A 15,745-nucleotide genomic window follows, 5' to 3' on the forward strand; every position below is an offset into this window, starting at 1 on the left:
CATCGGTGCGCCGGCATACACGTTCACGATGCAAGTGCACCGGTGGAATAAGTCCGCGCCGGCAAAATGTCAGGCTGAACTCGCGATGCATCTTGTTGTAGCGTCTTTGCATCGTCAAAAACCGATGCATTGATATAATTTCCTCTCATCCACTTGTCAGCAGTGCACTGTGACTGCACACACACACAGCAGATACTATTGCTTCGCTACTACATATAAGGCGAGAGCCGCGTCACAGTTATCAACAAACAGTGGAAGTCGAGGAGACATGAATAGAATTGCTCAACATGCTAACGCTAGTAGCCTCTGGCTAACGCCAGTTAGCCGTTCAGCTAACGCTAAACTAGTGTCTAACTAAAGTGACTCTGCAACACCAGTACCATTAGTGAGGGGGGGGGGGGGGTATATTGAAGACGCTTGACAACAGGGGTTCAAAGATAACTTCACATTTATTGGTTATTCATTTCTTAATTATATCGCTTCATGCAATCCATCCAGGCTGGCTCCGTGTTGTTGACATAATGGAGCTGCTACGGTCGGAAAAAAGTATAGACGCATCCTAGTGACCTAGTCTAGTGTGTGACATCATCAACTGTCGACGGCTGCTAGGACGGGGAGGGGCTCTCTCTCTCTCTCTCGTGTGTTTTTAGCTAAAGTGGATAGAAAAGACAGTTTATGCAAAAGTCTTCTTAAGCACCCAAGAGTTTTTATATAAATTGTCTTACAGTAGATTATTTTATTTTTAATAATAATATAAGCTGCATATAAGGAATACAACCAAATCCTCTGTCATACCATACAATTGTATTATTTATTATTATTATTATTATTTTGCATCGTGTTGAATCGCATCGTATCGCCCCGAATCGCATTATGTTGAATCAAATCGTATCGAATCGTATCGTATCTCAACAGGGGGTGAATCATATCACATCGCATCACCCGGTGCTTCAAATGTATCGTTAATGTATCGTATCGTTGGCACCGTATCGAGATGCACATCGCATCGGCCTCAGTGAGGAGATGCACATCCCTAGTGTGCAGAGGTTTCGGGTTTCGCTCTGGAAGAAGCTCTCTCTCTCTCTCTCTCTCTCTCTCTCCCACCCCCCCCCTCTCTCTCTCTCTCTCCCTCCGGAGTGTGTGCAGAGGTGTCGGGTTTCGCTCTGGACGAATCTCTCTCTCTCTCTCTCTCTCTCTCTCTCTCTCTCTCTCTCTCTCTCTCTCTCTCTCTCTCTCTCTCTCTCTCTCTCGTATTCAGATCCGTCCAATAATAATCACAGATGTATATCTTGTCATTTTAAACAAGTTACCATTATATTGTCCGGGTGATTATGCCCCCCGCGGCGAAATTAATTAGTATCCCCGACCCCCTCTATCTCTCTCTCACACACAGACACACACAGCTGCATGACGTGGAATCCAAGGCAAGCTATCGTTACAAGACTTACTTACCATCACAAGGGTTGAATGGGGCGAGATATTCAGCTGTCCAGTCCACAACAGCCATAATCCACTTTTTTTTACATCCACTCAAAAAGAAACTCCAGTAACGTTTAAACAGTCCACCGTCGTTAGCTGCATCCAGTTACCAGCCAAGGTAGCAAAATATCCGGACTACAACACCGGAAGGATCCGATCATCCGGAAGGACCCTGCTTGCTTGGTGCGCTAGAAAACGTGCTCCGATTCCATCATATTCCATCATATTTGAACGCACTGATATGCGAAATGTATTTGCTAGACCTATTTAATTGGCTGCGTGGATACAGCGATGAAACCAGTGCACGCCCACTGTGCGCGATACGTCTCGCCCAGCCTCAGAGAGTCTACGTCATGTGAATCACAAAACAATTATTTATATTTGATATATTAATGTTATATTGTGCATTGGATACACAAACATACTTAAAATGAGTAAATATTATTCATTTTAAACATGTTTATTTTATTTTTAAGGGTCTAAAATTAAAATTTAAATAAAACGTTCTTCTTCTCCTGCTCTCTTTACCGGGGGGGGCGGCGCTCCAGCGCCCCTAGTGGCCAGCCGCCACTGGTTCCTGCTGTCTAGGACATCTTGCAGTCTCCTGTAGAACTCATTTTTTACTTGATCCTCTGCATCTTCTGTGGGTGCATAGATGTGGACAACTGTGAGCTTGATGTGTTTGGAATGGTACCTAGCTTGAATGATCCTTTCACTGACTGGTGTCCAGTCTATCAGTGCTCTTGCTGCTTTTTTAGACATCACTATGCCCACCCCTTGTCTGTGGTTGTCATCATCTCTTCCTGAGTATATTATGGATTCTCCGGTTGCAAGCTCCACTTTTCCTTGCCCCGTCCAGTGTGTTTCGCTGATTCCTATGATGTCGATTCCTCTGGTTGTCATTGTCGTCTCAAGGATGAGAAAGGCCTGTCGTATAGTGGATGGTTCTGTTGACCTGCTCCTGAGTACTCTGCATTGTTTGTGAGCCTAAGCTCCTGGTCTCTTGATGTAGATGCGCAGAGAGTGAATGAACACAGCCGACAACTCGCTCGTAGTGTTTACAATACCAGAGGGCTTTTATTGTAGTCTCTCGGCAAAACGCACACTATTCTGGATCCTACGGAAGTCCACTATGACACGGTACTCCGTTGGATTCCTATAAATGAACAAGTAGCTGGTGGATTCACAAATTGTCCAATTATTTGAAAGAAAACTGGATTTTTTATGTTTGACTGAAACATGGCAAAATAAACTGGATTTCATCACACTAAACCAAGCTACACCCCCCGGTTACATCTACCTCCAGAAACCGCGCTCCACGGGCCGTGGCGGCGGGCTGGCTGTCATTCATCGTACAGACTTCCAGGTCAAGGAGATCCCCACTCCTGGTCTCGCATCATTCGAATGCATTACATTCTCTCTCTCCGGATCTCCTGAACCTCAACCTCAATTTGCCCTGATTTACCGCCCCCCCCAAAGCCTCCACCACCTTCCTGTCAGAGCTAACCGAGCTCCTGTCCTCCTTCTGCTCCAGGTCCCTGACCACCTATCTGCTCGGAGATTTCAACATTCATGTTGACTCCACCAACTGCAACTTTGCCGCCGATTTCCTGTCGCTTCTGGACTGCCTCAGCATCACGCAGCATGTCCAGGGCCCCACCCACTCCAAAGGTCACACTCTGGATCTGGTCTGCTCCACCGGTAACCCCCCCTCCCACCTGCAGTGTCTAGACCTTGTGGTATCTGACCACCATGCCATTCTTTTCACTGTCCCTATCCCCCCGCCCAGGCAGCGCCCAACGCGCACCCTCACATTCAGGGACACCAAGTCAGTGTGTGCATCAGCCCTATCTGACCTCATCACTACCCACATGGCCCCGGTTCCCTCCGATACCTCCCCGGACACCTTAGCGGCCTGTTACAATGCCGCCCTCTCCCTCAGCCTTGACTCTCTGGCGCCCCTCAGAAGCCGGAATGTGTCCTTTCCTCGCCCTGCCCTATGGTTTACCTCTGACCTCCGCTCAATGAAAAGAGCTGGTCGACGACTGGAGCGACTCTCCAAGCAATCTGGCCTCACCGTCCACCGTCTGGCCTTCGTCGACCACATGAGGTCCTACAGAGAGGCTCTCTCCAAGACCAGGACCGCGTACTACTCCATCTCATCACCTCACAGCAAAATCACCCCAGATCGCTTTTCTCAACTATAAATCGTCTCCTCCGCCCTCTCACTGCCTCCCACACTGCTGATGCTCCTGACCTCTGCTCTAAGTTCCTTGACTTTTTCCAGGCTAAAGTGACTTCCATCCACCAACAACTCACGGTGCCCGCCCCCTCCCCTCCTCACTTACCCCTGACGCCGGACTACATGTTCCCAGCTACATCCCTCCATCCCCAGTGCTCTCTCTCCTCCTTCTCCCCAGTGGATGTTCCGCTGGTCATGAAGCTGGTTACCAGAGCCAAAGCTTCCACCTGCTCCCTCGACCCCATGCCTACGGTGCTGGTCAAGGCCTGCCTTCCTACCCTCTGCCCCATCATAACGGACATCATCAACTCCTCTCTGTCATCTGGAATAGTTCCCTCCTGTTTCAAAACCGCCTCCATCACTCCCATCCTAAAGAAGCCTGGTTTGGACCCTGAGGTGCTGGACAACTACCGGCCGATCTCCAACCTTCCTTTCCTAAGTAAAACCTTAGAAAGGGCAGTCGCCGCCCAGCTTCATCAACATCTGTCCAACCATGAGCTCTACGAACCCCTTCAGTCAGCCTACCGAGCACATCACAGCACAGAGACCGCCCTCATCAAGATCACTAATGACCTCCTCCTTGCTGCAGACTCCGGACACATCAGCCTCCTCATCCTTCTCGACCTCTCCGCGGCGTTCGACACAATATCCCACTCAGTCCTCCTCAAATGCCTCTCCGGCAACCTAGGCATCACCGGTACAGCTCTGTCATGGTTTTATTCATATCTCACAAATAGATCTCAGTTTGTCAGCGGCTCTGGCAGCACATCACCCCCACCCTCATCCACCTCCACTGGCTTCCAGTCAAGTTCTGCATCACCTTCAAACTCCTTCTCCTCACCTACAAATCCTTCCATGCCCTCGCCCCCCGGTACCTGTCTGATCTCCTCCACCAGTACACTCCATCCCGGAACCTACGATCCTCTGATCTAGGTCTCCTCTCCATCCCTCGCACCAGGTTACGGACTTTTGAGGACAGAGCCTTCAGCGTGGCGTCCCCTACCCTCTGGAACTCTCTCCCCCCCCGAAATCCGCAACGCCCCAACCCTGGACACCTTCAAATCCGCTCTAAAAACACACCTCTTCACCAAGGCTTTTCCCCATCAGTTAGTTTAGATTAGATTAGGTCCATTATCCCTTACCTTCCCTCATCCACTCTTCCCCCCCCCCCCCCTATTTTCCTTGCCCTATTTTTTGTCCTGATTGTGAAGCGACCTTGGGTTCTATGAAAGGCGCTATATAAATTTGATTTATTATTATTATTATTATTATTATTATTATTATTATTATTATTATTATTATTATTATTATTATTATTATTATTATTATTATTATTATTATTATTATTATTATTATTATTATAGTTAAATGTCCAGGAAGGTATAGCTATAGTTAAATGTCCAGGAAGGTATACCTATAGTTAAATGTCCAGGAAGATATACCTATAGTTAAATGTCCAGGAAGATATACCTATAGTTAAATGTCCAGGAAGATATACCTATAGTTAAATGTCCAGGAAGATATACCTATAGTTAAATGTCCAGGAAGATATACCTATAGTTAAATGTCTAGGAAGATATACCTATAGTTAAATGTCCAGGAAGATATACCTATAGTTAAATGTCTAGGAAGATATACCTATAGTTAAATGTCCAGGAAGATATACCTATAGTTAAATGTCCAGGAAGATATACCTATAGTTAAATGTGTTGGAAAGTATACAGGAGTTTACTCTGCTGACGCAGATTGATCCCTACATTCGGAGAGGAGGCAGAGAGCTGGGAGAGGAGGCAGAGAGCCGGGAGAGGCCTGGAGAGGAGGCAGAGAGCCGGGAGAGACCTGGGCCCTCATTCATCAACGTGTTCTACGCACAGATTTGTGCTTACCCTGTGCGTACGATCATTTCTAAGCAAAGAGTGGGATTCATCAATTTCAACTTGAACTTGACTCCGTGTTTACGTCTACGCACAGGTCAGAGCACACTTAGCTGACGCCCAGTGGTAGAATATCGTTACTACGCATAAGCACTCCTCAGTTCTGCATTAGTTTCAAGGCGGAAATAAGCTTCCGTGCATTAGTGTTCAACTTCTGTATGACCCGTAATTCATTATAGTTCATTGTAAAATAGCGACAGTAGTGTAATTATAACGGGCTCACACGCGAACAAGAGGTTGGCCTGCTTGTTTGGCACGGGGGGGGCAGACGCAAAACACCAACCTCCAAACGCGATTAGATATTGTTTCAAATAAAAAGCAAATTATTTTGTGTGTCATGTTTCCAAATAAGATTGGTCACGAAATGCTTTCTACTTCAATTTGTTGGTTAGAATAGATGACCTCCGTTGAAACTTCACTGAGACTAACAGTCTATTTGTGAGCTCCCGCACAGATGTGATGATAATAATAATAACAATAATAATAATAGCTTCATTTTATATAGCGCCTTTCAAGAGACCCAAGGTCGCTTTACATAGATAGGGGGGGGGGAATAACAAAGTAACAAACATAGTGGACAGACACACAACATATATATATGATGATGGAATTCATTCAAGATCCTCTCCACCCTCGGGTCTTTGCCACCGGCACGGTCCATCGTGATATTGGAGATGGATCGAGCAATAGACTGTTACTGTAGCTGTCAAAGCTCCATCACAAATGCAGTTATGTGAATAGAAAGGGATTCCACTCAGTCAATGTTGCGATGCGCATTTGCCTGATACATGTTATTGCTGGATGCCGGGAGGAAGGCGATGCTGAATGTTTTCAATTCATTAAATAAAACGGATACTTTTTGCAAGGGTTTACTGACTGTCATACAAATAATCAACCAACTACATACTGTAACTTTTCAGTGCACGTTCTTATTTACATTGTGACAACAGCCTTGTGAGTTCCCGCAGTGACCCGCACACAGACATGATGGAATTCAAGTTCATGTTTGTATTGATCACATATAGGCAAGCTACACATGGCGTATCTGCTACATCATACATGGCAGTAAGATTCATTGTTCTTGTATATGCTCTCGTATTATTGTTTATATAGGCTACCCAATACTGACATCAAAATAGATTGTAGTATGCCTCTAAAAATCATATAGCCAATCGAACACAACTAATAAAGGCATTCATATTACAGCACGGTTATAATGACACACAACCAACGCCAAACAGTGGTCAACGAACGGTCTTTATTAGTATTTTGAGCTGTCCAGGCAGAATTGCAGCAATGGTCTTAGGGAGCCGTTGATATCTGACATCACCGTTTACAAGTCCGCCTTTTATTTATCCCATAATACGCGATAGTGTCTTCTTGGTTCGACAGCAGTGAACATTGAACAATCTCCGTGAAGTTTCTCAGAGTTCCGCTCGGGTCAGTCCATTATTTCACATCCCATGGGGGGTGTTTCCTCACTTTCATGACCATATATGGATAATCATGCACGAGCATTGACGGTAGAACAAAGTGGTATTCATCAACACGGAGGAGCATAGGACCTGCGTACGCACGGTTGATGAATCCCGACTTTCCTGTGCGTACACTCATTCTAAATTCTGTGCTTACGTGTGGAAATAGAACATGTTCTACGCACACGTTGATGAATGAGGGCCCTGGAGAGGAGGCAGAGAGCTGGGAGAGACCTGGAGAGGAGGCAGAGAGCTGGGAGAGGCCTGGAGAGGAGGCAGAGAGCCGGGAGAGGAGGCAGAGAGCTGGGAGAGACCTGGAGAGGAGGCAGAGAGCTGGGAGAGGCCTGGAGAGGAGGCAGAGAGCCGGGAGAGGAGGCAGAGAGCCGGGAGAGGCCTGGAGAGGAGGCAGAGAGCTGGGAGAGGAGGCAGAGAGCCGGGAGAGGCCTGGAGAGGAGGCAGAGAGCTGGGAGAGGAGGCAGAGAGCCGGGAGAGGCCTGGAGAGGAGGCAAAGAGCCGGGAGAGGCCTGGAGAGGAGGCAGAGAGACCTGAAGAGGAGGCAGAGAGCCGGGAGAGGAGGCAGAGAGACCGGAGAGGAGGCAGAGAGCCGGGAGAGGCGGCAGAGAGACCTGGAGAGGAGGCAGAGAGACCGGAGAGGAGGCAGAGAGACCGGAGAGGAGGCAGAGAGCCGGGAGAGGAGGCAGAGAGCCGGGAGAGGAGGCAGAGAGCCGGGAGAGGCCTGGAGAGGAGGCAGAGAGCTGGGAGAGGAGGCAGAGAGCCGGGAGAGGCCTGGAGAGGAGGCAGAGAGCTGGGAGAGGAGGCAGAGAGCCGGGAGAGGCCTGGAGAGGAGGCAAAGAGCCGGGAGAGGCCTGGAGAGGAGGCAGAGAGCTGGGAGAGGAGGCAGAGAGCCGGGAGAGGCCTGGAGAGGAGGCAGAGAGCCGGGAGAGGAGGCAGAGAGACCTGGAGAGGAGGCAGAGAGCCGGGAGAGGAGGCAGAGAGCCGGGAGAGGAGGCAGAGAGACCTGGAGAGGAGGCAGAGAGCCGGGAGAGACCTGGAGAGGAGGCAGAGAGCCGGGAGAGACCTGGAGAGGAGGCAAAGAGCCGGGAGAGGAGGCAGAGAGCCGGGAGAGGAGGCAAAGAGCCGGGAGAGGAGGCAGAGAGCCGGGAGAGGAGGCAGAGAGCCGGGAGAGGAGGCAGAGAGCCGGGAGAGGAGGCAGAGAGCCGGGAGAGGAGGCAGAGAGCCGGGAGAGGCCTGGAGAGTGTCTGCACGGCCCCCGGGCGCTGCCAGGACAAACATGCCATCCTCCAGATAGCCTGCGAGCGCTCGGCCCGTGTGCCACTGCCTCCGTTTACTGAGCCGTGCAAATATTTGCACCCTGCAGCGTTTGATTCAATTCTGACTGATGTGTGTTTAGAAAACCTGCCGTCCTCTTGGCGCTGCTGCAATTCAATCGAAATCGAGTATATATTCAGAATCGAATTCTTTATTGCCCATATTTATTGTAACATATAATATAACTGATGGGGCGTACTGACCCTCATCTGCACCTTTGTTTACACTGCTTACATTCTCATATTCTTATATTCCGAGTTAATTTGATTGTTTACACACAGTTTATTTCTATATTCTTTTTTCTCATTTATTTTATATTCAGATACAATTGTATTGACTATATTTATGTCTTTCTGCTATTACCCTGCCCATACCTGCCCTGCCCGGTCTGTTGGCTGAAGTCATGGGCGTAGATTTGGGGGGGGGGGGGGGGGGAGTTGCAGGGGAAATGTCCTCCTCAATATTGAGAAGAATTTATAAATAATAATATCATTTTGTCCCCCTCAAAAATAAATATATATATATATATATATATATATATATATATATATATATATATATATATATATATATATATATATATATATATGTATACAGAATGCCTGAGAGCCCTACTGCATTATATTCCATTATATTTGTTTCAACGGGTACCTGAATGTTGTCTTTTTCTTTTTATAATTTTTTCCCCATCATAAATTGATGCAGAAAAATGCACAAATTGGTGCAGAAAAGTACACCAGAATGCAGGAAAGCAAGTGGTATAATATTGAAACCAAACCAACACCCTTGGCTGAAGTGGTCAGGATGGGTATAATTTGAATACTGACTTCAATGAAAAGGAAAGTGATGAAGCGAAAATGATCACCCCCTCTAAATATATCGAAGTGACCCGTCTGGTTGATGATGAGGATGATGAAGACTGTATTCCAGACTCAAGGTCCATATTACACATATACAAAACAACAACAATAATACAATAAATGGTTGAATAAAGGTCAACCTTGAATAAAGGTTAAACAATGTTCCCACAAAACCACATTTTAATTTGGGTTGAGCTTCAAAACAAAACACGACTCAAGGTTGGGTGTCTGGGGGGGTGTTAAGCCACACGGCCTGTTGACCCGCTGCGTAAGTCAAGGCCACGAGGGCTCTGGAGTCTCTAAACACCACGGATTTGAGCTTTATTGTTGCTACATGAGATCCCCTACGCAGTTTTCACCTGAGCCGCCCGTCTGTGTCTGTATCAGATAAGATAAGATATTCCTTTATTCATCCCCTTGGGGAAATTCAGGTATCAAAGCAGCATGGGGGAGGGGGGAGGGGAGGTACAGGTAGTAGAAGACATACAGGTACAGGTCACAGAATTATAGTACAGTGGAGAAGTAAAAATAAAAATAGAATAAAAAGGCAGTGTAAACAATATACAATATAATTAACTCTGGACATGTGCATATGGGCAACAAGGTGCGAGATGAGGGTATGTATGCTCTGTTGTGGAAAAATATAATACTAATAGATAATGTGAGCTACAAACAATTTCTGAGTCCAAAGTTGAATAAAAATGAGATAGATTTATTCCTGTATGGCCACACAAGGAAAAATGCTCAGTTCACAGCCAGAGACAACATGTAACACAAAATGTCTGACCGAGAAGTGAGAACTAACTTTGGTCAGACATACAATTAAATACATGAAAATGATGTAGGAGAATGGAAAATAACAAGAAAGAACAAGATGGTGGTTTAGAATAATCAATACTACGACTATGTTATGGCTATCCTGGAAGGAAAACAGCAGTTTCCCACACAGCTATGTTATGGCTCTGAAGAACACCCATCGTGTGACCCACAGCATATGGCATATAATGACATAAACATATTTCCACCACAGCCCTCAATTATATTTGCCCTACAATGAATATATTTACAATATATAATCTAATAATCTAAATCTAATCTAATATATTATTATTTATTACATGGCGTTTTCACATTTGCCGAAATGCTTGCTTGTGATTGGTCAATAGCGCGCGTCAGAGGTCCATTATCACACAATAATGATCGCTGTGGAACAATAATGACCGCTGTGCGCAGCTGTTCGCAATCAAGCCCACTGACATCAGTGCAATCAGACACTGCCGGTGTTCTGCTGCCGGGGAAACTGCCGGCGATGACAGGGGGCGGAGCGACGAGCGGAGCCAGAACCAGTGTTGCGAGTCGATGTAAAATGAATTAGGTATATTGTTAGTAAGTTAGCCATGTAATAAGCGGGATAATGTATAGCTATACTCGATCATTGTCGCAAAATAATTGACCTTCACTGACGTTTAAAACACCTCGCCGAGGCGGCTTTTTTTAAACTTTGTCAGTCAATTATTTTGCGACAATGACCTCGTACATACATACATAATACATTATCCCTTACATAAAACAAACAAAAAATCACCTCACCTCTGCTAGATTTAAACTATTCCACAAATATAACCGTTTTGGAACTGATAGGATCCTACCTAGAACAGAGAGCTATCCCATTTCCAAAACAGTTTCAACACAACCCCCCCCCCCCCTCCCTCCCTCCCCTACTGATACTACTGATACTGTCCAGATGATTGGCTTCCTTCCTGTCTCCAAGGAATCAATCTTTACAAAACGCCAGAAAGCGGCCGCGTGGGGGGGCGTGGCTAGGCGAGCAATGGAGTAACCCGCTGTTTGTTCTAGCTCCCGTCGAGCCTCTTAATTTTTATTTTATCTTAATTTAATAAGCTTACGGATTTACAAAACTTAGTGAATCTTACTCAGGGTACATTTGTTCAAACCAATGGTCATTGTTTACACGGACCGATGGCATCAAACCTACGCAAATACAGATACGTCTCGACTCCAAGTAGGCCTGAAAAAGCCTCGACTTCCATTTCTGGCCCACCACCGTCCACACCGTCAAAGATGTCCGGCGTGGATACCACAGCCTTAAAGGCGGAGATTCTCCTCGCGCTGACATCGGAACTCGCAGAGATAATACAATCGGAATTGAAAGGTGCACTTTCCAAAGAGTTCGACCTTATCAGAAACTATTTGAAAGTGATGAGTGAGGAAATGCGAAGCTGTGTAGCGGCACTGCGTGTGGACATGAACAAAATGGAGGCTACAGTTAACACTTTGGGTGCCGGGAAACGCTTAAACACGTCATTCCCGGCCATGCTCAAGTTGCCGAAGACGCTTTACAGCGTCTTTAATATCAATATTTCAAAAATCTGGGATGGGATTCATATGTCCCCTCCGCTGGTCTGAGATCCACCAGGAGGACCCACTGAGCTCTCTGGCGGTTCAGGAGCGCCATCTGGTGGCCGATCGGCGCAATCGCTTAACAGGAAGTGCCGTAGAGGTTGTGCTGGACGGCCGTATTACTTCCGGGCACTCGGTACATGTCCCGGGACTCTGGCTCGTCACACTACATAGCGATCGATTGCCAATAACTCGATAAACAACATGATTTGGACGTATATACCATTATACAAGCTGGAGATGGACCGGGTAAATCTACATCCCATAATGATAAAATTTCTACTCTACGATGATCGCCCAACGGCGCGCGGAGACTGGGGTGAGTTTTAGCATGTAAAGTTACCGTATTCGATACTAACTGCTATTATCAACATTTGACCCACATTAGATGATTGGTATAACGCTGCCCACGGAATTATAAACGCCCCCTAGCCCATCCGGTCAACATCAGATGACGTGTAGTAACTTCTAGAAGTACGTCTAGTTGGAATTTTTTATATCGCGCTGATTGCCATAAAACTGTATTGCATCATCAATATAATGTATTTGGGGCTATAGATCACGTTCTGGAGAAAGCTGCAGAAAGAGATGAAAACATACTTATACATTAGACCATACTTTACTATGAATATGTGAATGAAAAAGTTTAACGTTGCTACACAATGAACAATACATATAGGACTTTGAATGGGCCCTAATAATGGCAATGTAGCAATAGAATTTAAAAAGTTATAGCCCTGCAAAGAAGGGGACTTTCTCTATAGACAAATAGAGCCGGCAACCTACGGTTGATAATGAATTTAACCCATGGCAGCCAAAGTGTTAAAGACGTGGAGGGTGGTCGGACGAGGTGGTAACGCTACAAACCACAGTCGAAGACTTAAAATCAGAGATGGCGGGTCTCAGAGGGAAGTGTGAGGACATGGAAGGAAGAATGCGGAGGTGCAACGTGAGGATAATTGGGGTGGCTGAGACGGAAGGCTCGAGTTCCACTGCGTCGGTCTCAAAACTACTGAGAGACGTGCTACAAATGGATAATGAAGTGCTGGTAGACCGCTCGCACAGAACACTGGGGCCGAAGAGGACGGACGGGAAGCCTCGTGCTATCGTGGCTAAACTCCACTACTACCAGGACTGTGTCGAGGTTTTGAGCCGGGCGCGCGCTTGGGCCCCAATACAGTTCAACGGAATGCCTATTGCGATCTTCCCCGACTATGCCACGAGCGTCGCGAAGGCCAGGGCTGCGTTTACGGAGGTGAGGAAGCTACTACGCGGTCGTGAGGGCACCCGGTACGGCATTCTTTTTCCAGCCCAACTTCGCATCACGCACGGGGGAAAAGATAAAGAGTTCATCGATGCAGGTGAAGCAATGAACTACGTCAGAAAGAACATTGTACACGCAACAGCGGGTGAGACCACATAGAAAGAGAGATGTATCGGTGTGTACGTGCTGCTTATGATATGCAGGTGATGTGAACAATGTATCATATTAACTTCAACAGGACAATATATTTATAGAGGCTACTGTAATGTCTACTGTGTGATCATCTATGTGTAGCATCATCTGCCTAGCATTGAGAGGACGCCACTGGATACCATATATCAAGCTAGGTGACTCACCAATCTCCAGCAAATTCATTGCCCTCTACTTATGATGTACAGGTGATGTGAACATAATGTGTATAATTTTGGCCCCAATAGGACAATGTGTGTATACACATACAGACATATAAATATGTACACACATGCTCACACCTACGATGACACACGTGCTCGCACACCTAATGGATGCACTATCTAGAGCAGGGGTCGGCAATTAGGTTTGGCCACGGGCCAGATTTTCCCCAAGCCGTTGCTTGGTGGGCCAGGATCAAAAACAATGGCTAATTTAATATACTGATATTGAAAAAAGACAAACGTTTTTCTCTGGTCTGCATCCCCTTAACAATTGTGTGTATTGCGCCGTACTGTATTGTACCCATTCTGCAATCTGTTAAATAAAGTTTTCATTCATTCATTCATTGCAGATCACCGCGGCGGGTGATGGACAGATCAGAATGCATGAAAACACGACTCACCATACCTTGTTTGTTGTTAAGTCCTCCAAAATCCCTGCTAATGTTTGAAACATGTCATATCCACTCGCCGCCCTCCAATTCCAGATTGGCGTTGAATGCTTTATCTGAACTTTATCTGCCAACTTGAACACAGTTGTCATCATTGCCTCGTCGTTGTTGTTGTTGTTGTTGTTGTTGTTGTTGTTGTTGTTGTTGTTGTTGTTGTTGTTGTTGTTGTCGCCACATATTATGCAGAGAGGACGTCGGCTTGGCACGCAAGAATCACCGACCTGTTGCGATAAACCCGTATTTTAAGTATGGCTCCTGTTTATTAAAAGAAGCGTTATATTTCCCAGTTTTTTTTAACTCGCTCGCATCTCGAACGCGGAAGTGAAAGTTCGTTAGGGAAATATACACGGGCCCGGTGGGACTATTCCATTGGTTCTCCCAGTCCACGTGACCATTTCTAGCATTTCAATTGGCTATAGTGACAAACATGCTTTTGATGACTACCGGTAGATAGATACAGCTTCACAATAAAAGACACCCTGGCGTCCCGAGTGAATATTTCCCGCGCGTCACATAAATATCATATTCTCAAAAGAATCTGATGGGCCAGAAATTATTGCTGGCGGGCCAATGTCGGCCCGCGGGCCGCTTATTGCCGATCCCTGATCTAGAGATTCTAGACGTACCACACACACGTGGGCGCATATTACGCGCATGCACAGACACACATGTAGACACACATACACGTTTACACATTATACAGATACGGGGGCATGGACTCACACACTCACGCTTACACACCCATACGCTTACACCTTGGCTGTGTCCGATACATCCATACACACACACACATAGGTTGACGTGCACGAACACTGAAGGGCATATGCCCAGGTACACACCCATTTGTAGACGCATGGACACACGCACACTCCCACACCTCTTCCAATTTATTCTATATCACCCAATCAGGCACCCTTTTTTGTGTTTAACAGGGCATGTTGGTTGCCCTTGCTCGGGAGTAAGGTGTTCTGCCTTATTTCGGGGCCTGCTTGATGTGAGGTTGTTAATGTTAATATATTATTGTTATGCTTACCGTTTACCGTTGCCACCTATATTACCTTACCTGGTTGGGTGTATCCCACTGGGCAGCTGAAGACCTTATATAATACCAAGAACTGAGTAAAAACTTTTACTCTTACCTTTCTTTTCTTTCTCTTTATTATTTTCTTTTACCTAAGGGGCTCGACGGGGGCCTGAGCGGCTGGCTCCATAGGTAGAGCACATCCAACACAAGCACATTATGTGTGGATTAGTTTCTGAAGGGTATTTTGGGCACCTTGTTTTTTATAGGTGTCGGGGGGGGGGGGGGGGGGGGGGGCGGTTACCGGACTTGTACATTCAACATGCTTAACTGATCAGACGTCTGTTTGTGCTGAGCTCTCTATAGGTTCCAGAAGCATGGCCTCTCTCATCTACTATGATCGACACGGGTGATACCATGGGGCTGGAGGGGTGCTCTGTCAATTTCGTGAGTTGGAATGTTAAATCACTCAACCACCCAGTAAAGCGTAAGAAGATACTTACACATTTAAAACAACTCAATGTAGACATAGCGTTTTTACAGGAGACACACTTAAAAACTGCGGACCATGTTCGACTGAGGGGGGGGGGGGGGGGGGTGGGTGGGACAGATGTATCACTCCAACTTCCACACGAGGGCCAGAGGAGCAGCCATTTTGATAGATAAAAACACGCCATTTACTATGTCAAGTGTAGAGGCCGACCCTGCAGGGCGCTATATTATAGTGGTGGGGAAACTGCATTCATTTCCGGTCATTCTGGCTAATATCTACGGACCAAACTGGGACAACCCTTCGTTCTTCACCAGCCTTTTTTCTCGCCTACCGGATATGACCTCGCACCATCTCATCCTTGGCGG

The 15,745-nt window shown here is 46.5% G+C and overlaps 1 protein-coding gene across 1 annotated transcript in view; it reads left to right on the forward strand.

Moving 5' to 3' along the window:
* tbc1d19 (TBC1 domain family, member 19) overlaps positions 1-15,745 on the forward strand; it is a gene marked incomplete at its 3' end in the record, with an annotated part of 94,080 nt that overhangs the window by 45,476 nt on the left and 32,859 nt on the right. The window contains 1 exon segment of the mRNA XM_084312183.1: positions 2,959-3,180. Within this exon segment, the coding sequence (XP_084168309.1) occupies positions 2,959-3,180 (222 nt within the window).

Source organism: Notolepis coatsorum (assembly GCF_963971535.1).
Source record: "Notolepis coatsorum genome assembly, chromosome: 4".
NCBI lineage: Eukaryota > Metazoa > Chordata > Actinopteri > Aulopiformes > Paralepididae > Notolepis > Notolepis coatsorum.